This window comes from Salmo salar, chromosome ssa21 (assembly GCF_905237065.1).
Source record: "Salmo salar chromosome ssa21, Ssal_v3.1, whole genome shotgun sequence".
Lineage (NCBI taxonomy): Eukaryota > Metazoa > Chordata > Actinopteri > Salmoniformes > Salmonidae > Salmo > Salmo salar.
The window spans coordinates 16,237,946-16,263,465 of record NC_059462.1 but is presented as its reverse complement, the minus strand read 5'-3'; the positions used below and the strand labels follow the sequence as shown (position 1 = coordinate 16,263,465).

At 42.1% G+C, this 25,520-nt stretch overlaps 4 protein-coding genes across 10 annotated transcripts in view; 1 reads left to right on the top strand and 3 right to left on the bottom strand.

Moving 5' to 3' along the window:
• LOC106581775 (ubiquitin protein ligase E3 component n-recognin 3) overlaps window positions 1-14,156 on the bottom strand; it is a 41,957-nt gene extending 27,801 nt beyond the window's left edge. For 2 of the 4 annotated variants that reach the window (XM_014164064.2, XM_014164065.2), the window contains exons 1-20: window positions 13,284-14,156; window positions 11,200-11,339; window positions 10,889-11,041; window positions 10,547-10,696; window positions 10,344-10,381; window positions 10,183-10,249; window positions 9,918-10,048; window positions 9,357-9,585; window positions 9,053-9,232; window positions 7,701-7,834; window positions 7,498-7,584; window positions 7,344-7,409; window positions 7,167-7,256; window positions 4,491-4,619; window positions 4,346-4,398; window positions 4,052-4,185; window positions 3,836-3,921; window positions 3,279-3,420; window positions 1,983-2,079; window positions 134-278 (exon numbers count right to left, since the gene is read on the bottom strand). In XM_014164064.2, the coding sequence (XP_014019539.1) occupies window positions 134-278; window positions 1,983-2,079; window positions 3,279-3,420; window positions 3,836-3,921; window positions 4,052-4,185; window positions 4,346-4,398; window positions 4,491-4,619; window positions 7,167-7,256; window positions 7,344-7,409; window positions 7,498-7,584; window positions 7,701-7,834; window positions 9,053-9,232; window positions 9,357-9,585; window positions 9,918-10,048; window positions 10,183-10,249; window positions 10,344-10,381; window positions 10,547-10,696; window positions 10,889-11,041; window positions 11,200-11,339; window positions 13,284-13,717 (2,685 nt within the window). In that variant the 5' untranslated portion in view covers window positions 13,718-14,156. The remainder of the gene's footprint in view (window positions 1-133; window positions 279-1,982; window positions 2,080-3,278; window positions 3,421-3,835; window positions 3,922-4,051; window positions 4,186-4,345; window positions 4,399-4,490; window positions 4,620-7,166; window positions 7,257-7,343; window positions 7,410-7,497; window positions 7,585-7,700; window positions 7,835-9,052; window positions 9,233-9,356; window positions 9,586-9,917; window positions 10,049-10,182; window positions 10,250-10,343; window positions 10,382-10,546; window positions 10,697-10,888; window positions 11,042-11,199; window positions 11,340-13,283) is intronic. The other 2 variants (XM_014164066.2, XM_014164067.2) reach the window with 1 other exon arrangement.
• Window positions 14,157-14,187: 31 nt separating this feature from the next.
• Window positions 14,188-17,027, top strand: mettl5 (methyltransferase 5, N6-adenosine). Of its 2 annotated transcripts, NM_001140912.2 has the most exon segments (7): window positions 14,222-14,558; window positions 14,829-14,943; window positions 15,025-15,209; window positions 15,285-15,367; window positions 15,455-15,506; window positions 16,442-16,491; window positions 16,916-17,024. In NM_001140912.2, coding segments are annotated over 7 exon segments (627 nt in total). In that variant the 5' UTR covers window positions 14,222-14,458; the 3' UTR covers window positions 16,958-17,024.
• On the bottom strand, window positions 15,866-20,427 carry lab (Lupus La protein homolog B). The gene is given in 12 exon segments (NM_001173766.1): window positions 15,866-17,140; window positions 17,264-17,383; window positions 17,463-17,652; window positions 17,736-17,873; window positions 18,096-18,138; window positions 18,235-18,306; window positions 18,405-18,508; window positions 19,068-19,175; window positions 19,268-19,442; window positions 19,552-19,655; window positions 19,757-19,820; window positions 20,338-20,427. Coding segments are annotated over 11 exon segments (1,206 nt in total). The 5' UTR covers window positions 19,814-19,820; window positions 20,338-20,427; the 3' UTR covers window positions 15,866-17,045.
• A 1,380-nt stretch (window positions 20,428-21,807) lies between these two features.
• On the bottom strand, window positions 21,808-25,370 carry klhl23 (kelch-like family member 23). 3 transcript variants are annotated; one of them, XM_014164069.2, is made up of 4 exons: window positions 24,934-25,367; window positions 23,318-24,547; window positions 22,859-23,011; window positions 21,808-22,769 (listed from the first exon to the last, which is right to left on the bottom strand). In XM_014164069.2, the coding sequence occupies exons 2-4, from the start codon at window positions 24,540-24,542 to the stop codon at window positions 22,459-22,461; spliced, it is 1,689 nt and encodes a 562-aa protein (XP_014019544.2). In that variant the 5' UTR covers window positions 24,543-24,547; window positions 24,934-25,367; the 3' UTR covers window positions 21,808-22,458. The 3 variants fall into 3 exon arrangements, with proteins under 3 accessions (XP_014019544.2, XP_014019543.2, XP_014019545.2); XM_014164068.2 differs by having other exon boundaries at window positions 24,869-25,365; XM_014164070.2 differs by having other exon boundaries at window positions 22,477-22,734; window positions 24,869-25,370.
• Between the last annotated feature and the right edge of the window lie 150 nt (window positions 25,371-25,520).

Here is a 25,520-nt window from a genome sequence, read left to right as displayed (position 1 = left end):
TGCCAAATTCAACCATAGGGCAATCTCCCCATCAGCTTTTATCAAAGACAATGAAATTCCTATGCACAGGTGTTTCTTTCAGGGACAAATGAAGCGATTAATAATATGAGTGAAGAGGTGTTGGGAGGGTCACCTTGTAAAGCAGTGTGAAGATGACAATGTGCAGTGTCTTGCAGTGTAAAAGCCTGTCCAGGCCTTTGTAACATGGGTGCAGAGGAGTCCGCTCTTTGTAAGGTGGCCATGGATTCCCTGTCGTGTGCATCCCGGACTGTTTCAAGCTGGAGACGACAACAAATCAAGGTCAATTCCAAGCAATAATCAATAGAGCTCAATCCAACATCACAAACGCATAGGTAAAAATGTAACATTAAATAATCTCCTGAGGAATTTACCACACGGAACCTTCCAGTCTATGCAAAAGAACAGCCGATCGGCTGAAAAGACTCAAGCTATTAGCGATGAAAGGATCGCGGTTATATAACAACGTGGCCTGGTTGACAGGCAATCCATCATATTCCAACAATGTGAACGAGTAACATAAGCCTTCTATCACAGACTTGAGGTGGGGCAATAGCAGCTTCGATATGCTTCAAGGGGGAAATATGATCACCTGGTGCCATGACAGGGTTACTACACGCTGTACTAGAACGTCTTTTTCAACATGTGACGGTCTAAAAATAGCAAAAATAAATCTAAATCATTCTTATTTCTTGTTCAACACGGATTGAATAGCTTGGATTTCTAAAATTGCCTTGGTTCAATATAGCCTACATTTGGTATTTACAGAAATCATAGAGCAAGAAAAATGTTTTATCCATTAGCCATGTAATCTTTCCTTGCCCTTAAACTGCTATTTCAAATGAAGAAGGGCTGCCAGGAGAGGACACTTCAGTATATTTAGTCACTTCACATCTTAAAGAGATCGTCAGGAAATGAACCTAACACCGTCTCTCTCTCCCACCCCAACCATCACATTTATCTTCGGAGACATCCAACCTAAATCTCACAAGGAAGGATTCTCAATTGTATTACAGCTCGCAATTAAAATATTGGAACCAACCCCTCCCTCTTCACCATGTTGGCCTAACCCCTCTTCAAGGACAGGTGGGAACAGCGAGCCAGTAAGTCACATTTTTACATCTACAGAACATTACGACCTACGCCATCACATCCTGCAGGTGAGCGACTCATCCATGACTTTATTTGATCCTGTCTGGACTTCTGTAACGCCCTTTTTGTTGGCGCATCTGTCAAGTGTCTAAACAGGCTACAATGTCCAGAAATGTGCTGCACATGTCCTCAACCACATTACTCCAGTGCTGTTCAACCTCCACTGGCTCCCCACGCGTCGACTACAAAATCCTGGTTCACATCTACCAAGCTAACCACAACTCTGGACCCAAGTACCTGTATGACCTCATTCTACTCTCCTGCCCTACACGCACCCTTCACTCCTCCTGGTCCGTCTCCCTTCAGCAGCCCTCTAACAGACTAAAAACTATGGGTGAGAGGGCTTTCGGTTGCGCGGCTCCGGAACATACTTCCAGACACTATTAGGGCTGCAGTGTCGGTCCTTCTTTAAAAAAAGGCAGAGCTCAAGACCGTGCTGTTCAGAAAAGCTTTCAAGAACCTCTGCTAATTCTGCTCTCATGTCCTCCGGACCTGATGACAGCTTTGTTTGTTATTTATTTTTTTTATTTTAAAAAATTGCATCTTGGGTCTGAGAAAAGCACTTTATAAATTAAATGAATTATTATTATGCAGGGCATGACACCCACCCGCTCGGTTTCAAACATGACCATCCCAACTGTAAAACAGAACGAATCAGAACTACATAACAAGACATACTGAATGTACTGGTAAAATAACTATGTACTCCTACATAGTCATTCAAAACCTGAAAATTATTTCATACGTTTTTTTTTGTAAAAATAAACCCTTCATTTCTTGCTGGAGACGATGAGCTTAGTGACTTAACTTACAATGCTGAGTATCTGTCCATTGCTGACTGGACATCACGACGATAGACTGTTCTGAGAATAACCATGATGGGGTCAAACTCCTTCTCCCACACCTCCGCTGGAAAACAGAAAGACCAATCCTTGAGGAACGGCTGCTTAAAAAGTCACATTGCCATAAAAATATTAGATAGATATATTTTTTCTCGTGGGGCCTCAGAAAGTAGAGTTAGCCTGCCCCCAAGTGGAAAGTGCAATGACAGGAAATGTGGAGTCGCAATGACAATCTGACACCTCCAATGACACAAACCTAATGCGGTTCTGGCTGTTACCACCTACCCACAAACCTTTCCAATGTCTTTATGCACCCCCCATCCCACACAATATCAGTCTTTTGTATGGGACGTTAAACGAGTGTCCTGACACGGTGGTCACTAAAGATCCCATGGCACTTATCGTAAGAGTAGGGGTGTTGACCCCGGTGTCCTGGCTAAATTCCCAATCTGGCCCTCATACCATCATGTCCACCTAATCATCCCCAGCTCCAATTGGCTCATTCATCCCCCCTGTAACTATTCCCCAGGTCGTTGCTGTAAATGAGAATAAGTTGACTGAGAACACACCTGGTAAAATAAGGATTAATAAAACCACCAGAACAATCATATCAGCACAGAATGGCCTCAAAACATTTTACAGACTGTATGAGGTCTCCATCACAAAAAAAAACATTTAGACTGGAAATTGGGCCAATTTCAATTTAAAACAAAATCACAAGGCTGACATTAGGATAGGACACCTAATGAGCCAAATCCTGATCTGATATAAAAAAAATAACAGCCATGGACTTAAAAATGCACTGCTCTCAGCAGCTGAGGCAATGCCCTATATTAGGTAATAGGGGAGACAAACAGTATTGATGTAACTGCCTGAAGGGCATTACAATTTCAAACGTGTACAGGACAATAATTAAGTCTTCAAGAGGGACCTCGTCTTGATTGAGACTTGTGCAAGTCCCTAGGCTTCTGCATGGGTTGAACTAGAGTCAATTGTGGTGCATGAGTGCCCTCTCAAGGTAGACTGGTGAAAAAGCACCAGTGATTATGTTGAATGAAAACAATATGCTTGGTGTTGATCCAACAAAGCTTTTGGACAGCATCTATTTATTAGTCACACACACCGTAGCAAAAACTTTTGCACCGTTGTAAAACGTTTTGAAGTGAAAACTAGAGTTTATTGCACAAATCCAGGTCCCTCCCAGTTTAGTTCTGTTCTTTACCTAGTGAACACATCCCAAGCCAGGAACTACAATAGACAACTTACCTTTAGGTGTGTACATGCCCTGCTGCATGGAACCCCCTAGTTCAAACACGGGGGCTTTGAAGTCAGCCACGGCAGACAGCATCTCCTCAAAGCTGCAACTTCCTGGGACGATCCCACTCTTGGGGTTAGGATTCTCAGGAATCTGAATATTCACTTCAGGAAAGTATGTACCCGGGCAAATGTGCAGCATAATAAAGGTGATCCCAAATAGTGAAACTGGCAAGATCGATGCGTGTTAAATGATGCAATTTTTCATTGATTAAACTAGTCACAATCAAAGTCACATGTACCAACAAGGGGAGGTCTGATGAAAACGAGGTGTTTTGGTGGGTTTCCCATTTTGTAAAACAAGGACAACACAATTACACATGATACCAAGAAAATAAAAAAATTAGCTCTTCAGAAAAAAAGGTTACTGACAACAGAAAATCTGGAGACCAAATATCCAGCTACCAACAAGTCATTATGAGAATCAAAGTGAGAACATACTAACCACGGGTAAGGCTGTTCAATTAATTATACTGTGAATAGTGAGGCTGATAAAACAGTGAGGATACGAGGTCCAACAGTGAACTGTGGGTACGGTCGTTCATGCACAGTTGGGAGACCATCTCGGCTCTGAGAATCTCATCATCTGCCATCCCTATCAACGAAAGGGAGAAATATTCATTACAAATGTATAAAAATAAAAATCGATGGATAACACTAGTGTACAAACATACCAATTGTTGTTGATGTACAATTTTCTTCTCCCTTGTTGCATCTGCACTTACCCAAGTGGATGCGAAGACTGGACAAGATGACGAGAAACGTCAAGGCTCCCTCCAGCATCGGCCTCTCCTGCTCACCGTCAAGTACAGTATTCTGGTGCACAGAGGCCATGGTCAACAGGTCCACCACTTTGAATCTGGATAAGAAATACATGTTACTGCCAGTAAAACCTCCGGGCTACTCGCCAACTAGTTACTCAAAACGGGATTTTTCAACAGGTGATGATAAACAAGGTCAATGAAGTTCGGTGAAAAAACGACAAGTCGAAAGGACTTTTCCAAAAGGGTCGACCGTACCTCTCGAACACTGAAGAGATGAAGTAGTCTGGATCTAGCCTTGAGGCACACACCTGTCGAAAGATTGTTCTTCCCAATTATTGAATGGAGTTTAGGACCTAACAATCCCTAATGTTGTAATCACCTTGAAGAAAGTAGTATATACCTGGAGCAGAAAGATGTCTGGATCGATCATAGAGTTGCAGAAGTGAGACTGCACGTAGGTCATAGCCTGTCCTTTGATCTGCAGACCATTTCTGACCCACATGTTACTGTGGATCTCCGACAGGCTTGCCTACAAGAAAACACAAGGGACATTAACATAAACTGTATACATGAACAAATATTAAGGTAGCTCCAGAGTACAGTCACACAGGAACCCCTTAAACAGTCAGTCGATGACTCCTACTCATATAGAGTGCACTCAGAAAGTATTCAGATCCCTTAACTTTTTCCAGATTTTGTTACGTTACAGCCTTATTCTAAACTTTATTAAATAGTTTGTCCTCATCTACACACAATAAATACCCCATAATGACAGTAAAAATAGGTAAAGATTTTTTTTAAATAAAAGTCACATTTACTTAAGTCCCTCTACTCTTTGTTGAAGCACCTTCGGCAGCGATTACACCCTTCGGGTCTTCTTGGGTATGACGCTACAAGCTTGGCACACCTGTATTTGGGGACTTTCATTCTTCTCTGCAGATCCTCTCAAGCTCTGTCAGGTTGGATGGGGAGCGTCGCTGCACAGCTATTTTCAGGTGTCTCCAGATATGTTTGATTGGGTTCAAATCCGGGCTCTGGCTGGGCCACTCAAGGACATTCAGAGACTTGTCCCGCAGCCACTCCTGCGTTGTTTTGGCTGTGTGCTTAGGATCACTGTCCTGTTGGAAGGTGAACCTTCACCCCAGTCTGAGGATCTGAGCGCTCTGGAGCAGGTTTTCATCAAGGATCTCTCTGTGCCTTGCTCTGTTCATCCCTCCCTCGATCCTGACTAGTCTCCCAGTCCCTGCCGCTGAAAAACATCCCAACAGCATGATGCTGCCACCACGTTTCACCGTAGGGATGTTGCCAGGTTTCCTCCAGACGTGGCGCTTGGCATTCAGGTCAAAGAGTTCAATCTTGGTTTCATCAGACCAGAGAATCTTGTTATTATGGTCTGAGAGCCCTTTAGTTGCCTTTTGGCAAACTCCAAGCGGGCGGTCATGAATGTGCTGACAACAAAATCACACAAAAATAAATCAATGGAAATCCAATTTATCAACCCATGGAGGTCTGGATTTGGAGTCACACTCAAAATTAAAGTGGAAAACCACACTACAGGCTGATCCAACTTTGATGTAATGTCCTTAAAACAAGTCAAAATGAGGCTCAGTAGTGTCTGTGGCCTCCACGTGCCTGTATGACCTCCCTACAATGCCTGGGCATGCTCCTGATGAGGTGGCGGATGGTCTCCTGAGGGATCTCCTCCCAGACCTGGACTAAAGCATCCGCCAACTCCTGGACAGTCTGTGGTGCAACGTGGCGTTGGTGGATGGAACGAGACATGATGTCCCAGATGTGCTCAATTGGATTCAGGTCTGGGGAACGGGCGGGCCAGTCCATAGCATCAATGCCTTCCTCTTGCAGGAACTGCTGACACACTCCAGCCACATGAGGTCTAGCATTGTCTTGCATTAGGAGGAACCCAGGGCCAACCGCACTAGCATATGGTCTCACAAGGGGTCTGAGGATCTCATCTCGGTACCTAATGGCAGTCAGGCTACCTCTGGCGAGCACATGGAGGGCTGTGCGGCCCCCCCAAAGAATTGCCACCCCACACCATGACTGACCCACCGCCAAACCGGTCATGCTGGAGGATGTTGCAGGCAGCAGAACGTTCTCCACGGCGTCTCCAGACTCTGTCACGTCTGTCACATGCTCAGTGTGAACCTGCTTTCATCTGTGAAGAGCACAGGGCGCCAGTGGCGAATTTGCCAATCTTGGTGTTCTCTGGCAAATGCCAAACGTCCTGCACGGTGTTGGGCTGTAAGCACAACCCCCACCTGTGGACGTCAGGCCCTCATACCACCCTCATGGAATCTGCTTCTGACCGTTTGAGCAGACACATGCACATTTGTGGCCTGCTGGAGGTCATTTTGCAGGGCTCTGGCAGTGCTCCTCCTGCTCCTCCTTGCACAAAGGCGGAGGTAGCGGTCCTGCTGCTGGGTTGTTGCCCTCCTCCACGTCTCCTGATGTGCTGGCCTGTCTCCTGGTAGCGCCGCCATGCTCTGGACACTACGCTGACAGATACAGCAAACCTTCTTGCCACAGCTCGCATTGATGTGCCATCCTGGATGAGCTGCACTACCTGAGCCACTTGTGTGGGTTGTAGACTCCGTCTCATGCTACCACTGGAGTGAAAGCACGGCCAGCATTCAAAAGTGACCAAAACATCAGCCAGGAAGCATAGGAACTGAGAAGTGGTCTGTGGTCCCCACCTGCAGAACCACTCCTTTATTGGGGGTGTCTTGCTAATTGCCTATAATTTCCACCTGTTGTCTATTCCATTTGCACAACAGCATGTGAAATGTATTGTCAATCAGTGTTGCTTCCTAAGTGGACAGTTTGATTTCACAGACGTGTGATTGACTTGGAGTTACATTGTGTTGTTTAAGTGTTCCCTTTATTTTTTTGAGCAGTGTATATATAAGAGACTAACAACTGTTTGGGTATACGGGGAAAGTCAGCCTTTCCTTTTCAGGCATTGTGGGACCTTATTCACACACAACTTCTTCTGTTATGTGAGGCATTATCAAGGCATTGAAATGGGATGTGTAATGGTCCTGTACTGGTGCAATACCTGAATCTGGAGTGGATGGACCATGATCCTCATGAGCATCTCTTGGTCTGGGAGGAGACTCTCCAGGTCAAGCCCCTGGCACTTCACTGCCTGTGAGACAATAGACACAGTCAACTCACTACAAAGAGGGCTTAAAGCACCAGGAACAGAACTTAAAGGGTTGTAGATCTGCCACACCTTGCTTAGGAACATGGCGTAGTAACGGTGCAGTGGCAGGTGAAACGTCACCTGATTTGGAGCAAGCTGCAGAGAAACAGAGACCAGATAAACACTAAAGGAAACGTCGGTCTACAAAATGCTTCCTGACTGTTGTGCATATTTGCAGAGTTACCTCATCCACAAAGCCAATGGCATCAAACCAGATCTGCAGAGTCTCTAAGCAGTAACGCACCACCGTCTTGGTGTATTCCTGTGTCTCCTGCGAATAAACAATGATTCGTGGTATAATCCTTTTCGGTTTCCTGTGCCTAACACCTGAATGTCAAATAGCCGTAACGTGATCTGCATTACATTTAAGAGGGATATTGGACTCACTTTGACTTTGCAGTGTGTGAGGAGACCCCACATGGGTTGTGCGCAGGCCTCCAACTCGGCCGCAAATGCTGCATAGTACGTCTGGGACTCAAACTCCACGTGCTCACTCAACTCCCGCTTATTCAAGTTCATACCTACAGGACCAGGCAAGAGCTTTCAGGGTTAGTCGTTACGTAACAGATAGCATTACAGTGGTCTCATTCACAAAGACAAAGCAGTGTTAACCCAGAAAACATATTTATTGACATCTAGATAAGTCTAAGAATGGGGGGAATCCCATAAGGGCAGCTTACACTCATAGCATAACATAGTGGCACTATGCTCTCTGCATCTTGCCTAAGTAAGTGGATACTCCAGCCCACAGTATCTGCGGCTAGGGGTTATTTTTAGGGTTATGGTGGACACGTAGCAGGAGTGCTGCACAGACAATTCTAATAGAGACAAGGGCCGTGTTTGATAGCATCAAATCCATGAGGCATTGTGGGTAAATGGTGACCGACTGATCTACAAATAATAATGAGTAGTTATTTATGACGCAGTCAGTCGGCAGTTGCCTGCACTGTCTGCTACAATGTTGAACGAGCCCAAGGAATAACATGCTCCGTGATTGTCTTTGTCAGGTCACATTCCTAGAAGAGTAAAATAAAAAAAGTTGCCTTCAATGTGCCATAACATCAGTTTTGCTGGACATCTTGCTCTGCTACAGAAAACAGTGACCAGCTAAATAAGCAGTGACTACCACCAATGGAAGGGAATTAAAGAGGACTAATATTGCCTCATATGACTAAGCAGATACTTAACGGGCCAACACAGACATTTTTCTCTCATTATCAAAATAATTTCTGGTTACCTTACAAAAGAAAAGAGCATCTTAGCAAAGAGCCGTTTCCCTAAGCAAGAATTTTGCTAGGAGTGGTCTGAGTGGGTAGGGAAAAATTTTAAACTAGCCATTATTGGCAGAGGTTTGTAACTCTGTTATTGGTCTATTAACCAATTTACCACCTGGTGATGTAACCAGGCAGGCCAAAACTCCATCCCACCAAAACAGGCTGAAATTTCTGGCGGTCTTTTCAAACAGCTCTTACACTAAAATTGTATTATCATCGTTTTCACGGTATTATTCCAACCTCAGTGTAGAAATATATAAAAACAAAGAAAAATCACATTTTTGACTGCACTGGGCCTCTAACAGAGACAGATGATAGTCTGATCTTTATCTATTGGAGTCGTGCTAAAATCACACCAGCTACGCTACCAGGGAATAACGATTAGTCATCCTTGAGGCAAATACTGACACTTCAACAGTCCCAGCTACCACTGCTATTCAGATTCTTAAATCCACAGGGAATTACCTTGAAAGAAGGACACAAAGCTCATCCACAGCATGAGCAGCGAGTGGTCCTCCAGGAATTTCTTCGCTACACTTTGGTGTGAGAGAATATTAATAAAGTCGCTAACTAAAGGCCAGTATGTGTTGTTCTTCAGCAGAGCCTCGCTGCAATTGACCACAACGTGGCGGCTGTTCTCTTCATCTGAAAATAACAGGGGGAAAAAAAAGAGTGACTGAACACAATGAGGCTTGGTATTGTGGGAAGCAGTTTAGATTCACAAAGTCAGTGAAACAATCATCAGTATGGTCATTCAAACACAGCTCACCTTGAAGTTCACTTTTGATAAGGCAACTCTCCATCATGTAGAGGAGGACAGTGACCATGATGTCCAGTAGTTGACACTCCTCCGTCACGTGACGTGCTAAGTCCTCATTGCTGAACAGCTGTACACTGATATGTACGATGCGGTTGGACATGGTATCCGACTCCTGGCTTTTCATCAGAGTTTTCATGATGAACGCATAATGTTGAACAAATGTTTTCGTGAAGGTGATCTACAAAACAACAACAAAAAAGCACAACAATCAAACGGGTAATAATTGACTACATTCTGCTGTCATAAGGGGCGGCAGGGTAGCCTAGTGGTTAGAGCGTTGGACTAGTAACCGAAAGGTTGCAAGTTCGAATCCCCGAGCTGACATGGTACAAATCTGTCCTTCTGCCCCTGAACAAGGCAGAACCCACTGTTCCTAGGCCATCATTGAAAATAAGAATTTGTTCTTAACTGACTTGCCTAGTTAAATAAAGGTAAAAAATAACAGGTTCTCAACAAAGAAAAAAGAATGCAGCAGAGCCACTACACTTAGCTACAACCTGAAATACATACCTTGTAGTCTTGATCTGGCAGCATGTTAAGTAGAAAAGTAACCATCTTCTGAGGAAACTCGTACTTTATTGTCCAAAACAGCAACTCCTCCAGAAAACATTTGTGTTTCAGAGAGTCCATAATGGATGGATCTAAGGACAGAATATACATTATTCAAACTAGTGACTCCTGCCAATGTTGAGTTTCACATACAAAAAATAAATAAAAAATAAATCTGTGTATCATTCATCATTACATAGAATGTAATGCATGTTATGTAAATTACCTTTGGTTGTGCTACTAAGTTTCACCCTCTTTCTCTGTCCAATAGATTGCCCCCCATCTTGATCCTCCTTTAAGAAAAACAATGGGAAGTATTATAACTACTCTATCTATATTTCAATAGTGAGAAGAAAGACTAACTATTCTGATCCAGTATTCACATACCTCTTTATTGGACTCAGAGCTGGATGGTGCTGCAGCTCCTAAGGAAAACAGAGCAGAGACAGATGGCAGCCATTCATTATTTCCTTGATTAATGAGTCATTGAGAAACACTACTTCCATTATGTGTCCATACTACAACAAATGGTATGCTATCAGGGACTCTTATTTTGAGTTCCAACTCCTAAAGAAGGGATGAGGTCTTACCCAGTAAGCCCAGAGCCCCTGTCTCAGAACCTCGTGTGGGCTCCGCAGCCCCAGTCTGGGCCTTTTGCTCCACAGACACCAGGCCTGAGTTCTTCAGTGCTGACAGGTAGTTCTCGTAGTTCTTTTTTGCAAATACATTCTCTTCTTGACCTATAGGGCATATTTACATATGAGATATGTATTAAACTAACAGACATTCATTAGCATGTGTGGAGCATTGAATTATTATAGTTTGGCAATATTGATTAGTATCATGTCACCTTTTGATAGTTTCTCTCCCCTCAGGTCAGAATAACACATCACTCAATGGCACTATGAGTAAGTGGAAACAGACATATTTACCCATGCTCAGGTCCTTGAATGTTTGCTGATTGGTTAGGATCTTTGTCAGCACAGTTCTCATTGCTCCGCCCATCTTCGTCAGTTCTTCTAGGAAGGAGATCTGGGGCTCCAGCTGCTGTAAGACCTTCTGTAGGTCCCTCTCAGTTGATGTGTCTGTGAGAGCAAGGCATGATAAATGTTGTGAAATATAAATGTGTCAGATCGTTGGAAAATAACTTTCAGCACAATGTTTTGTTCTCCGAGGGCTGTTTAATTGCAATCAGGTGATTTTAAGGTATCCTGTAGACATAGTGTGATGCTGTTTCTCCCACCTGGTTCAGTGTATCCATCCCTTAGGTACTGGATGATACAGATGATGAAGCGAGGTAGGACCATCTCTGACATCAGTATTAAGTCTCGGGGGACTGAAGGAACATTCTCCCCGGTTCTTAACCGATGCCGTCTGCAAAACCTGACAGAACAACATCCATATAGGTTCATTTCATAACCAAGAGAAGTACCTAAAATAAATGGTGGTAGTATTAGGGAACAATTACTGGACAACCTATCTAATGGACACTAGCAGTGTATTTTGTCTTCCTTTGATAGTGCAAGATGTGTATTTTAAGTTAGGCTAGTAGTATATCTGACTGCCTTGAATAAAATGTCATGCAATGTCATCCATCAGACAAAATAACTACAGAAGAGTAACCTAATAACTTAAAGGAATGGTGGGGAGTAAGCTGCAAAGAAGATATGTCAAAGCAACTGCCCCTAAAAAAAACAAATTCGAATTTAGAAAAGAACCTGTGTGGCATCGATATGAGTCAGAAACATTTATTCTGTCAAAATTGACTAAAGTGTAAATAGTGTCATAATGTCATTGTTGTCCAAAACTGAGTTTTGTGGGACTGGTGATCGTGACTGCGTCAGAACACAAATGAAGGTTCGGTTCGTTTCAATCCTGCCCACAAGTATTCATAACTTCGGAGTGCAGCTGCAAGACCCAATCGTAATGCCTGTGGTAAATGTGGGTTGACTTTGGTAATCCCTATGGGGCTAGTTACAGACCGTCTGTAAAATACACCATGTATATAGGACAATTATAAAATTCCAATAATCCAAATGTCTATGACTTAATGTATAGTTGGTTTGAGTTAAAGTAATTCATAGACAAATATTGAAATATTTAATGAGAAAATTAAAAAGGTGCACAAAATGAAAATATTGTCTTGTTATTGGTGGTCCCTAACTAGCCCCAGAGATAGGCTACCGAAAGGCTACCGAAAGTCAAACCAACTTTGCAATGGGCGCACACCAGACTGAAGCTAATTGGCAGAATAATTTGGTTAACTCTTCCCACCTGCAAACACACACCCACATCAAACCACACCAAAACCAACTCACGTTTGAATTGAACCATGGCCTCTAACATTTCTTAATTAACCAAATCTAAAAATATATTTTTTAAAAGAGGTAAAATCAGGAACGCAGTCACCCTTTAAATCTAAACATGAGCTGATATGTTACAAGAAGTGATCGAGTCATTCTGCAGGGAAAAATTTTAATTATCCTAGAAACCTTGTAGGATTAGTTCATTTCAATAGCACAGTATTTGCATTAAGAATATAAAATGCAAACCTATAAAATGCAAGTATTAAGGTTTGTTCATTTTGATTCTTAAAGGTAAACTGTTTCTGTTGCGAGAGGTAATAAATACACCTCTGCTGTGTTTATAGCCATTGTTCAAAGCTGTGTGTACTTGACTAGATTGCTGGGGTTGGGTCCTATGACAGGGACGTGAACCAGCCTCTGGTGTTTTGTTAGCAAGCTAACGCCCAATTTATTTATTTTCCAAATAATTTGTATTTTAAATAATCACATCAGAGCTTTTTCAGAGCTCCAATTCGTGAAAAAAAAGATCCGAATTGGGATGTTTGTCTAAACGCAGGCTAACTAGTGCCCCCATAAAATAATTTTAGGTTTTGTATACCTAAATCTAAAGAGTAATGGTTTTCCAATCAATAGCATGTTCAGTGACAACATACATGTCAGTACATCTAAGGGGACCTGTCAAAACGGTACAGTTGGATGGTTTATTGCTATATAAAACGAGACTCAGTAAGGCAGTATACTCCCAACTAGGTAAAACTTTGCGAACTAGCTGTTAGCCAGCAAACTAGGCATTATCATGACGAACTAGCTGTTAGTAAGCAAACTAGGCATTATCATGACAGCCTGCCCCATAAATGTTTTTAAAAAAAATTGTTTGATTATGTCAGTTACTGTCAAAAAATGCCAAGTATTAAGTATTATCAATTCATTAGAAAATGTCACTACAATCTAGCTAGCCAGTTGACGTTAGCTAGCTAACGTTAGCTATTAGCCAGTTAGCGCTCTTAAGCTAAGGACTTACCCAGTTTCTCGCATGACATTACTATCTCCACAGTCACAGGCCCCACCAGCCTGGCTCCTGAACATATTGAAATCATGGCCTGTGTGATCGCCGTTGTTAAAACACTCTGCGCAGAGTGACATGCAAGGAGAAATGCCACAAGTCCGACAGCGGTATGCCACAAAATTGGCTGTCCAAACCAAGCCGCATAGAGTAGCATTGTCATAGGACCGGACCGTTTTGCAGAACTCCTCGAAACCTTCTCCTCCTGCTATTAGACATTTACACCAGTCAAGAGCCTCGGTGTCTGCCGCTGGCTTTTCTGGATTAAGAACAGAATCAAGCAGCTCTTGAAGTTGTCGGACACCAGAGCTGTTGTCAGTCCGATTAAGGTCTGACTTTAAATGAGCAGCAGTAGATTTCTTGTCCCGGCGTAGCAGCAACGCCGCCATCATGCACTCTGGCTTGTACACAAATGTATTTTTGTTGTCCTGTTGCTACGTTCTCGTGATTTCTCGCGATACATCCGATATTGTGTTCACTGTTTGTGTTCCGCGTCTATTGTGTCAAACCAATGACGTATATAAATCATTGGTTCAAACACACTGACCTGGCTTCATTGCAAATCCACATCCAGTTTGGCAGGTGATCAAGCTGTGTAGTCGTTTCGGCTACTGCTGTCCGGTAGGCAGCTGATCAACCGTGACCATGCAATTTTGTACACCAAAAGTTATATAGACAAACCATCACAACCCACGATTAGAGTAAACTAGCTAATCCCTAAGTATGGAATGATAATGCCAGTGCTGGCAGTAACTAGTGGAATCAGAAAATGTTATGCATGTTTTGTATTGCAAAAACACCATGATCATAGAGCTGCAATACTCTTCTTAGCATCTGTTCCACTTCGGATTGTTTTCATTGAGACCCCCTAATGCGGAAGTGTCACTCTGTACACCCTCCCCGTGGCTCTGAAGAGGGGTGTGCTGTGAGTTTTAGCTTTCTATGCCATATTCTAGCTCAGATGTGGCCAGCAGAAGGTAAACAATAAAACCAAGTCTTGGATTGCATTTACAGGGAGCAGCTATCGAGTACAATCTAGCTTCCTTGATATCTGTTGTCTTTCGGATAGGGCTCTCGGCGTTGAGTGTATGTAACGTTAGCTGTAGCAGGTCAAGGTTTGCTATCCAGCCAATATGAAACTGAAAGAGTTGGAAAGTTGTCTTCAACAAGTGGACGCCTTTGAAGAACCCAAGATTCTTCTTGAACAATATCCAACCAGCCCTCACATTGCAGGTAAGACTACTCCACAATGATCAATATAGGTGGCCCACTAAAGCTATAACATTACAAACGTGTGTTTGTTGTTAAAGGTAGACTCAGCCACAGCCAGCCATATGACATCACGTCATACACATCGGAGCTACTTTTGCTTAGATGTCAACTACAACAATCTGCCAAAACCTCCTACTGGCTCTTCACAATTTGTTTGCATGCCAATTTGAATTTAGTTGTAATTGAAATTGCTGAGTCTAATTATAGTAATTTAAACATGTATCTTTTCAGCATGTATGCTTTATACAATCCACAACACATTTGATGACATCGAGGGCAAATTGGTTGCAGATTTGGGATGCGGATGTGGCGTTCTTAGCATTGGTGCAGCAATGCTTGATGCAGGGTAAGAAAATAACACCAACTGTCTGAATAAAGGTTATTGTACTGGAGTATTTATCTAACCACTCACCTTGTTCTCTTACAGTTTGTGTGTTGGGTTTGACATTGATCCCGATGCACTGGAGATATTCAAAAGGAACTCTGAGGAATTTGAGCTGACCAATGTAGACCTGATCCAGTGTGACATGTGCTCCCTGAGATCCCATGCATATGCCAAGAAATTTGACACTGTGATAATGAATCCTCCATTTGGTACCAAACACAACCAAGGTGAGATCACATTTTAAGGTAATAAAACAACCAATTGACGTGTTATAAACCTTGATTGCTTTCTCAAAAATAAAGGTATGGACATGCAGTTTCTGAGGACCGCTTTAACTATGGCAACAACAGCAGTATATTCCCTTCACAAAACATCAACACGAGGCGTAAGTTGTCAGAACACTACATGGTGTACTACTCTTTCATCAACTTCTGTCAAGTGTTGTCTAATTCCTCTTTTTGCCTAATTGCAGCACATACAGAAGAAAGCGAGTGACTGGGGAGTAAAAATGGAAGTAATAGCAGGTAACAGAAATGTCACAATGGAGTCAGTAGTGTTGTAGTACTCGAGTCTAGATTTTACTTCTGACTCACCTTACTTGATAGGCAAACGATTAGCAATAGGCTACACAACACTCAAGCGACTCTTGCTTCCTCGTAACCACCAGTCTACTATTTCTTTGCCTGGTTAACCAGTTTACAAAATTAAAAGTCTAGCAATGTCGTTCTTTCCCCATGAGTATAGAAAAGTAGGCCATTTGAATTTGTCATCTCGCTCTCTTTCCCCACAGCATCTCATAGCCAGGTTCTGACAAGTCTCCCTTTACTTTTCACTCTGCAAAAAAACATTTGTCACATTACATAAGTGGGTGAATACAAAAAAATTTGAGCCGAGTCTGTTTATTATTGACAATCTTATCAATCTGACAGGAGCAATAGCCAATACTGTCTAGAGTTTATCCCTTCAAAACATTAATGATTTGACAACTGTTGAACACGAAATAAAATGTGTGTGAGCCTGCGTATGAATGGCATGTTTCATAGGCAATAATCACCATTGGGTAACAGGAGAAAAAGCTTTGTGTTACTTCAATGCTCACAAATTTTCCCGTCAGCCCACCAAGTTTCTGCTGGGCAGATATCTACCATTTAAAGAGGTGATAATCTACTGTAGAAGCAAACAACCAGCACTAACAAATGTCTAAAGAACCCCAAATCATTCATTTTGCGTTCACTTTGTGCACATAAACCAATGTTCATGTATTTTTTTTTTGTTTAACTCCGACCCAGTGACTCAGACATGAGCACTTGGACCAGGACTCGATAGTCAGCCATAGGAACTCTACCACTGGTGACTGACTTAGCCAGAGGGACTCGTAAACTCAACCACAACACTGCAGTGGAGGTGCTGAACAAGTACACCGAAATCAAACCTGACAGTGTGTTTCTCTCCTTGACAGAGCTAAGATATGACTTGCCAGCATCCTACAAGTTCCACAAAAAGAAATCGGTAAGAAAAACATTGACAAGTCTAAATTGTTTCACCAAGTGTTTTGAACATATGCTTCTGAGAATCTGACTTAAAATCTAAAAATTTGAATGGCTATTCACAAAACTTAAAAAGGAACAAGATCTATGCTTCAGGACTCAACCGTATACACTTGATTAAAACAATTGAGGAAAAAAATGAATGGCACTGATTAACAAGTTTCTATTAACATGCATATCTTTGTATGGAGGTGACTAAAACAGGTGTAATATGTTCCTGCTGAAATGATTTGTTTAGACGCAGTCAACACAACTAATAATCCATATTAAATAAGTCCCATAAAGTATGTTCAGGGTAGAAATTGATAGGTATTGACAATGTAAGATGCACACCACTGATAAGGCTGAACACGTTCCAGTCTTTCACATTCTAAATTGTTTTCTAGGTTGACATCAAGGTGGACTTTCTACGGTTTTCCACAACATGAAGCCTCCACTGGAATGGAATAAAGTCGTGTTTTCAAGGGGTTTCTTTTCAAATAAAATGTTTCAACGAGACGTGCTAGTACATCATTTCTAAGAGCCATTTTCAGTTTTGACAACTTTCGCAGCTGGAGCATCAGCATCTTTGCACACTCCTTCCAGGGCTCGCTTCTTCGGGCTAGGAGGTGCTATTGGAGAAATGGAAGTTAGAAGGAAAAGATAAGATACTCAATTGTTCCAAAGTTGCTCATTGACAGACGTCTCAGCAGAATCCTATCATTATATTGCATGATTAACATAACTGCTCTTACCGTCATCATTATCGCTATCATCAAATTTGGTCTTTCTGCCTTGGTAGTGTGATTTGCCATCACGTCCACCCCTGTCCCTTCGTCCTCCTCTCCCCCCTCTCCCACCTGATTTTCGGCCACCTGTAAAGAGGAGGAAATGCACCATCAGATCAGAAATGACATTATGAAGAGAAATAAAAAACGTCTTCAAATCAGTTACCTCTACCACCTCGACGTCTGTTGAGAGATTCCTGTTGGTCTTCAATTATCTTTTTCAGAGATTCCCTCTCTGCATCTCCCTCCACCACCTCCCACGTAACGTCTTCGCCTTTAATTTTCAAGTTTCCACCACTTGCTTCCTTGGCCTTATCAAGAGCTTCCTTGGCACTCACTCTGAAGAGGATGGTACCCTTTAAGATAAATAATTATTTCCTATGACATTCATTTGTCATTGAAGGGTGGTTAAAACTGTTTATTACACTGCAATTACTACCTCTTTGGCACCCCTGGTGAAATCAATCCATTTGATTTGACCATGACCTGAGAACACCTCGTGAAAGTCCTCTCTTGAAACACTGTCAAGATTGCCTGAGAACTTCAACAGGCATCCGGTCTGCTCGTCCAGAGATTTCTACAGTGTAAAATAAAGCAGCGGACCATTAGAACAACTTTAACCCTCCCTGTTTTGGGAAGAAAAATACAAATAGGGTCCTGTTCAATAGAAGCAAACAAGGGGAAAATGGCTTGAATTGGTGGTGGTGCTACTACTTTCAAAATGTTTAGCCATAATGAAAACAACCCTTTCAAAACAAATCTCAATAAGGATATGTGATAGCACTTCCAGAGATCTTACCATTTCCTCTTCTTCTGCTTGTTTTTGTTTTTCATCCTTGTCACTGTAAAACAAATGTAATTTGGAACAATTTGCTTTACCATAAAAATAGCCTTCAGGAAAAAAAAAAACATGATTAAAAGGTCAGTAATGTGCTCACTGTTTAGCTTTTGCCTTTGACTCTGCTTTTAACAGTTTTCTATCCTCTGTTTTCTTTGCATGGTAGTCCTCTCTGAAAATACAAGAGCAGAGTTAATTATATTCATACCCTTTTCACCAGTATCAATAGGTCATATTAGACTTGGTAACGGTAGCTTAGCCTCCACCTACCTTGAAAGTATAATCATTTCATTTTCTTTGAATGATTTGGTGTCTGTGCGTGCTAGGAACTGCTTTGATGCTTCGTCAGTGTCAAAAACCAGGAATACTGAGCCCTGAAAATGGATGGAGATGCTGAGTGTTTTGTATTACACACATTTGTTAAATAAAAAATAACAAAGGGAAAAATATCTCCTGACAAATGTTCTATAAATCTGTCCTGCAGAGTGTGCTGTCCTTTGGTCTTATGAGTGTTTGGAAACATGCGAGCGTAAGGCCAAGTCAAGCTTTAGCGCTTAAGACGGAGGGAAGGACAATTGGTATAGATCGCCAACCTGTACAAAACTCATCCTCCTTAAACTTGCAAGCATTTTACAGGACAGTACTCATCACTCAAAACTCAGTCACAGCAGCAGCCGGACAAGGGGAATGAGACTTCTTCAAAAGAAAATCTAAACAGATAGATATGGGGACTCTTATTTCAACAGCCATCAATCAGTATAATGGATAGTCTGTTGGTCCCTCGAGTATACAGCATATTGTACATTCCCTTTAAAATGTGTAGCTATAGCACTTTGAATTATATTGTTTAGTTTGTGTTTTCATGTACCGTCTTTTAAGCACATGATCAAATACATTTCCCCCTGGTGGGATAATAAAGTTGATCTGAATCACCTTGAAATTCTTTTGGAAGTTGCGTCTCATCTGAATGTTTTCTATGGCGCCTTTCCCTTTCAGCCAACCCTCGATTTCATCAAGGGTTGTCTCCAATGGGAAACCTTTCTGGAAGATCATAGAAAATGTTTAACATACAAACACAGGGCTCCAAACAGCTGTAATTAGGTGCATCTCGAATATTGGAAAATTCAACCTACAATGTACACAGATTTGTGTTTGAGGGTATCTTTGTACTTGTCGTTCAGTTCCGGTAAGGGCTTGCTTGAAATTCTCCTGATTTTTGTCTTATCCTCACTCAATTCCAAAAGGCCAGTCTGGGATTTCTTCAGAGACTCAACAATTACACTGTGATCGGTTGTCAAGCATTTCAGCCTGAAAATAATGAGGGGAAAGTTAGGAATTATGTTATAGTGAACAATAAACATGTATGTAGGCCTTACCAAGTACAAAGCTTCAACTGATCAAATAAAATTGCACAAACCTGTTAAACTTGAGCATGGTTTCCAGGGTCACCCAGCCATCATCGAGCTGCAACTGTTCTTTGAGGAACTTGTCTCTTGGAAGGTTGTGATCACCGAAGTAGTACTTTGAAGATAAATAAAAACGTGTCAATCAGGGGAGATCAGCATTATCCAGGTTAGTTGTCAGTATATACCACCATATTTGAATATACAGCTAGAGTATACCTCAATCTGTTGAGCCACCTTCTTCTCAAGTTCAGACATTTCTTGAATTTCTGCCATGATGAGTCTGAAAATAAGTCAATGGAGTATTTATTAGATCAAAATGTGACAGATCAGTATTATTGATTTATAAGGAACACAAACCAAATTGAAAATGCTTTAGCGACATGCACTAGCCGTGCCAGCTAATTACACAACGGTCAAGCGCAGGAAGATTGCGTGGGGAAAAGCATTTGCTTACCCACGTTTTCACTCCTGCCCGAAGACAGTCATGTTACCCAGCCTAGCAAGCTACCTAGTACTATATAAAGCCCATGTTAATTAATTTCGTTCATTAGTGGTTACAGTAACATAGCCTCTAAATTCAAACGAAGACATGGCCTAACGGGCAGTTTACAGCGTGTCCAGCACGTACTTGAAATGCCTCGCTATGTCTGCTAACTCGTTACGTTAGCTTGCTAGTTAGCTAGCATGCAACTGTTTCTCCACGGGCCTCTAAAATACAATATAGGACAATTATATACCAAATAAGATGACTTGCATAGGAAGATTAAACTCTGGTTAATTGTAATATATTTACTTACTGTGATATGTTGACTTGCTACCTGCAGAAATGTAGGTTGATCAGAAGGCTTTCTTCCACACACGCTAAATCACGTCGGCAAGCAAGTGGGTTGTCCTGCGTGCTACAGAGATTGTCGAGGGCCAAAACTGCCTTGGTGTTCTGTTTTACCAAAGATATCTAACTAAACCAAGTAAGACCACTGCCTGTCATTTCCAATGGAACAAATGAGTCACAGTGGGCAGAGCCAAGCACACGCTTGCGAGATCCTATTGGCGCGTTCTAGAATAATTCTGCATATGTCCGTTAGGGAACGCCTATTCTGTGAAGCGCGCGTGTGCAACAACTCAATTCGCCTTTGCACTCCTACACAGCGCGATTTTAACTTTTGCGTAGGGTAAAGTCTACTAAACTTAGTCCACTCTGTTCATGGCAGAATTTAGTTTTGGGAACAGAAATCTGTATTGAGAGCAACTGTTTCATCGATGAGAACATTTGCAGAATGTCGGCCAAAATCTATCTGGTCCCATCTTCTCTCGCCCACGGGCTTCCTCTCACTACTATATTTGGCAGTGAGTGGAAACGCCAAGCGGATGCTTCACATTTATACATCCAGTGAAATATCTGTCTCATTGTTCTGTGGTTTTACGTTCTGCACGACTACAGTACAGCGCTGCCTAAATTCTTCTTCGATGAGGATTAACGGTGGTTGGCATTCATTAAATGTTGCATTACCGTCACCTATTCGACTGGAGTATAACTCAATAATACTAAAATACAGAAATACAACAAATACCCTATCATCTAACGCTAAACTAAAAAAAAATATATATATATTTTAAATACCATACTCCCCTATTTAAATATATTTAGTCCTACTTCAGGCCAACAGTCTGAAATGATGGCACACTACCACTTAACACACCCTGTAACTCTTCTGATGTCAAGTCTCGCACACTCAAATACCTCTCTGCAGCTGCCACCACAACCTCTATTTTCTGCGACATATGTTCCATCCCTGCAGTACAGTTGATAACCATTACTATAAATGCCAAAAATCCAATCTTACTGAAACCTATATCACTTGTTGGTTCATCCCTATGTACTGGTACAGATCTACTACTCACACCACGCCTCTCAGGATTCCCTCCCCCTTGACCCTTCTTCCTCTACTCTCTTCACTGCCTCAACATATGACAACTTCTGCACTACTCTAATCCTGAAAAACTCAACCTGCCAGCTTTCACAATTACCGCTATCCCAGTAATCACTCCTTTCAATGGCACCCTTTTCTTGAGAGCAACACAATTCACATCTCTTGCCCACATTCGTTTAACACAGAGTGCCTGCTCCCTCTGACCAGCAGAGACACAAACAACTTTCACAAGACCACTTCTGGTTACCCTCACTGATTCCACAGCACCCAACTCTGTTTTCACCCACCCTCATATTTTACCTTCAAACAGCTGAAAATACAATATTTTTGTTTATTGAAAAGGTTCACAGTGGTTTAGATGGTACAATGATTCTCTACACTATACTTCCATGTTTTGTCACATAAACTGAAATTAGGCGAACTATTACAATTTAAGCAACCAGGAAATGGTGGAGCAATTTCTGCATATTGCATCTTTAAAGTTACATTTATCAAGTAAAATCAGGTGCATACTGAATCAATCAACCTCAGACTGTTGCAACGTTTAGGCAGTGGTCTGAATAATTGTGCATACCCCTTGTGCATACTAAGATTCAGATGTATGGTTGATGACATTTGTGCTTCAAATATAGAGATTTGGCTAAAAACTGTGTGCATATGTAGAACTCTACCAGGTTAACCTGTCTAAGCCAAAATTACACAAATGGTAATGTAAAGTGCATGAGAACCAGTGTGTTAGATGTAAGTGGATTGAAAATGATGTGCTCTTTTTGTAATATTAAACCAGCGGTGATCATTTGTCACTGAACATTCATTTTTGGCCAACTGGGTATAAAAGATACTCTAAATAATGTACATTTTTGTAAAAAGATTCTTAGCACCTGTCACACACATACATAGCCCCTACCACTCAGGGGCCGTATGGCACGAAGGAACTGCATCCATGGGATTTAGTTGATGTTTGTTGTAAAAGTACATTAAAAGACACTACACACTGTAAATACAAATGCATCCGTGTGTTCTTGCTGGGCTGGGGAGGTTTCCCACAACCTCCCAGGTGTCCAGCTCTGGGTCATACTTCTCAATGCTCTGCAGATACGTCCCCTTTGAATAGGAATATCCCCCGGTCACATAGATGCAGCCATTGATCACTACAGCACCACACTCCATCCTCCTCTCCTTCATCACTGACAACTGCCTCCACTCATCTCTCTCTGGATCGTAGCAGTCTGTGATCGTAGTCTGTCCTCCCACCAAGTACAGCTTGTTGTTCAGAGAAACAGAGCACAGGCCATACTCTGAAAGCATGAATACAATGATTTCCTTAATAACTATTACTGAATACAAATTCAAATAAATGCCCACCTCCCTCGAAAATCTGTCATACCTGGATGAGGACTTATTGTGACAATGTTCCACTCATTGAGGTTTGGCCTGTAGGCCTGAATTTTTTCATAGGTGCTGCTTCCTCTGGAACCATAGTGGCCACCGGTCACATAGATTGTGTCATTCATGACACACGCAGTGGCATTTCCTACACCTTTGAAAGAGGAAGCATTTGATCAAAAACAGTGAACAGCCAAAACAATCCTGATTTCATTAGTGCTACTCAGTAAAATATTTTGCATGTTATTTTAATATGCAGAATAACTTGAACGTAATTATTTACAGGTCAATGGCTGAGAATCAAATAGTGAATAAGTGGCCAAGATAGCTTTTGGCCCAACCATGTAAAATGGAAAAATTCAAGGGCAATACTAGAGCAACACAGACCTGCATGTTTGCTAAAGTCTCTTCTCATTGTAACTAACTCCTCTGTATAGTGCTTCTGTTTATGTTTTCATACCTTGTATCATGTTGGCTGTAGGGAACCATTTCTTTTTTAAGGGGTCATAGAATTCAGTCTCAAGTTGTATAGCTCCCCCTCTGTACCCTCCTATGGCATAGATACAGCCGTGTAAAGCCACAGAACAGTGGTAGTATCTGGCAGTGATCATGGGGCATCCCTCAGTCCACTCATCACAATCACCATTATAAATCCAAACTGTGTCCAGGGCTTCAATAGTCTCAGTCATATAACCCCCAGTCACATAAATATTTGCCCCCAGTAAAGATACACTATAGCTCTCTCTTGTGTGTTCAGGCATATCTTTTCCTTGCACCCATGTGTTGCTTATTGGATCCCATATGTGGACTTCACAGAGCGGATGCCAGTAGTACCCTCCAATAACATACATGCTTGAGGACAGTTTCTTCCTGCTCGCTGAAGTCTCTTTGCAGTTGGACGTCAAAGCGTTGATAATCAATGACCTTACTTTTCCCTCATTGCCCAGTAAGCATTGCCTCTGTCCATCCAGGGCAGTCTTGAAGTGCCCCTCATCCAGCTCAAGATGGATACAACAAAGTAGGCCCTGAACGTGATCAATACGGTTAACAATGTCATAGGTGACCCATTTGACCACAGCATCCAAGAGAACTTCATCCTTCCATACGTTGATGTTCTTAAGAGACATGACGGAACTCAGCTTGTCGTAGTCCACCTCCAAGAATTCCTCCTGCTGTAGAAGGTCCTCAAACCTGCTGAGCATTACCCTTCGTGCCTCCCGCTCCAGCTCAGGGCAGATGTGCAGCTCAGCAAAAGAGTGCATACCCAGGCAGTTGTCCACATCCAGGAAGCGTATAAGGAAGTCTTCGCAAGCCTTCTTCACTGAGCTGAACTGTAAGAGGTCTGCTGCCTCCAGCAGGCTCTGTACATTCGTCTCGGTGATGTTCACCCTGGAAGTGTATACGTAGTTCACCAAAGCACTCAGAACGTCATAATCAATCCCCGTCAGTTTGATGAGGTTGTTTGACCGCTCTTTCATGTCGGCTGTGAACATGACTTTGAAATAAGAGCTGCGGGCTGACAATGCTGCCTTGTGACAGTAAAATACCTGTCCTGTGGCACATTGTAGGGTGATGTCGGTGAATATGCCACCTAGGTAGAACTCTCTCAGAGCATCCAAGAGTTCATTTGGATGGGCGATGTCACAAAAGTCATATATGTAGCCTTCTTTTCCTTTGTCTGACATAGTGGCTAGAAAATGAAGAGAAGGTAGAACATATCATTCATAATTTGTGGCGTTAATTTCTTGTGCCATTTTATTTACTATAGGCCTAAAAACAACTAAAATCGGATAGCTTTTAACGGCGTTCTTTACATATTGGCTTCCATCTTTACCACAACATAGGCTACTACAATATTAGGGCTATTTATATCTATACACACATCAGTAGGCTACGATCTGAGAGTGCAATAAGTTTCTACTCTCAAACCACTGGATTCTATACTACTAATTATTCACAACATTGTACCAACCATTAACCTTCAAATCCATATTCCCTCATTCACGCTTACCTTTCCACCGTATAATGGCATGAATTGCGCTTTCTGGACTGAAACAGGCGCTCGCAGGCACTAACCTCAAATTAGCTCTCAGGACCTTTGCAGCACACCGCTGTCCTATTTTGGTATCTGTGTATAGTTGGAGAGGCGCCGGCTGTCACCCTGCTCCATATACTCCAGCCTGCTTCTCAGATAATAGGCTACGTACAACCAGCCAAATAGACCGCTTTAGCGAATCACCGTTCCCGTTATTCCCCGGACACACATTCTCCAACCACGGCAATGGTTGAGTCGAGACAGCATCGCTGCGCACAAGGAACATCTTACCCCAAAGTGAACAAAAAAACGGTATGGCTGGTAGCCTATTTTAATTTGACTGAGGAATTCCCACACTGCAGAGCCACTTCCCATTCAGTCTCTTTCGTTGCCATGGCAGTTTTAGCCAAATCCTAATAAGGATTACGATTGCATAATCTAAAGAGAGATTGTAGTGTGGTGCCATGAACAAGCGCCGCATCAAACCTTATGACCAACACTGGCTTTGTGGTTCACAACCTCACTGCTTACTGCTAAGTAAAATCATCTAAGTGATGGACATTTTACTTTAGGCATCGCTGTTGAAATAACAGGACATTACATTTATTAAATATACAGTATATCAAAG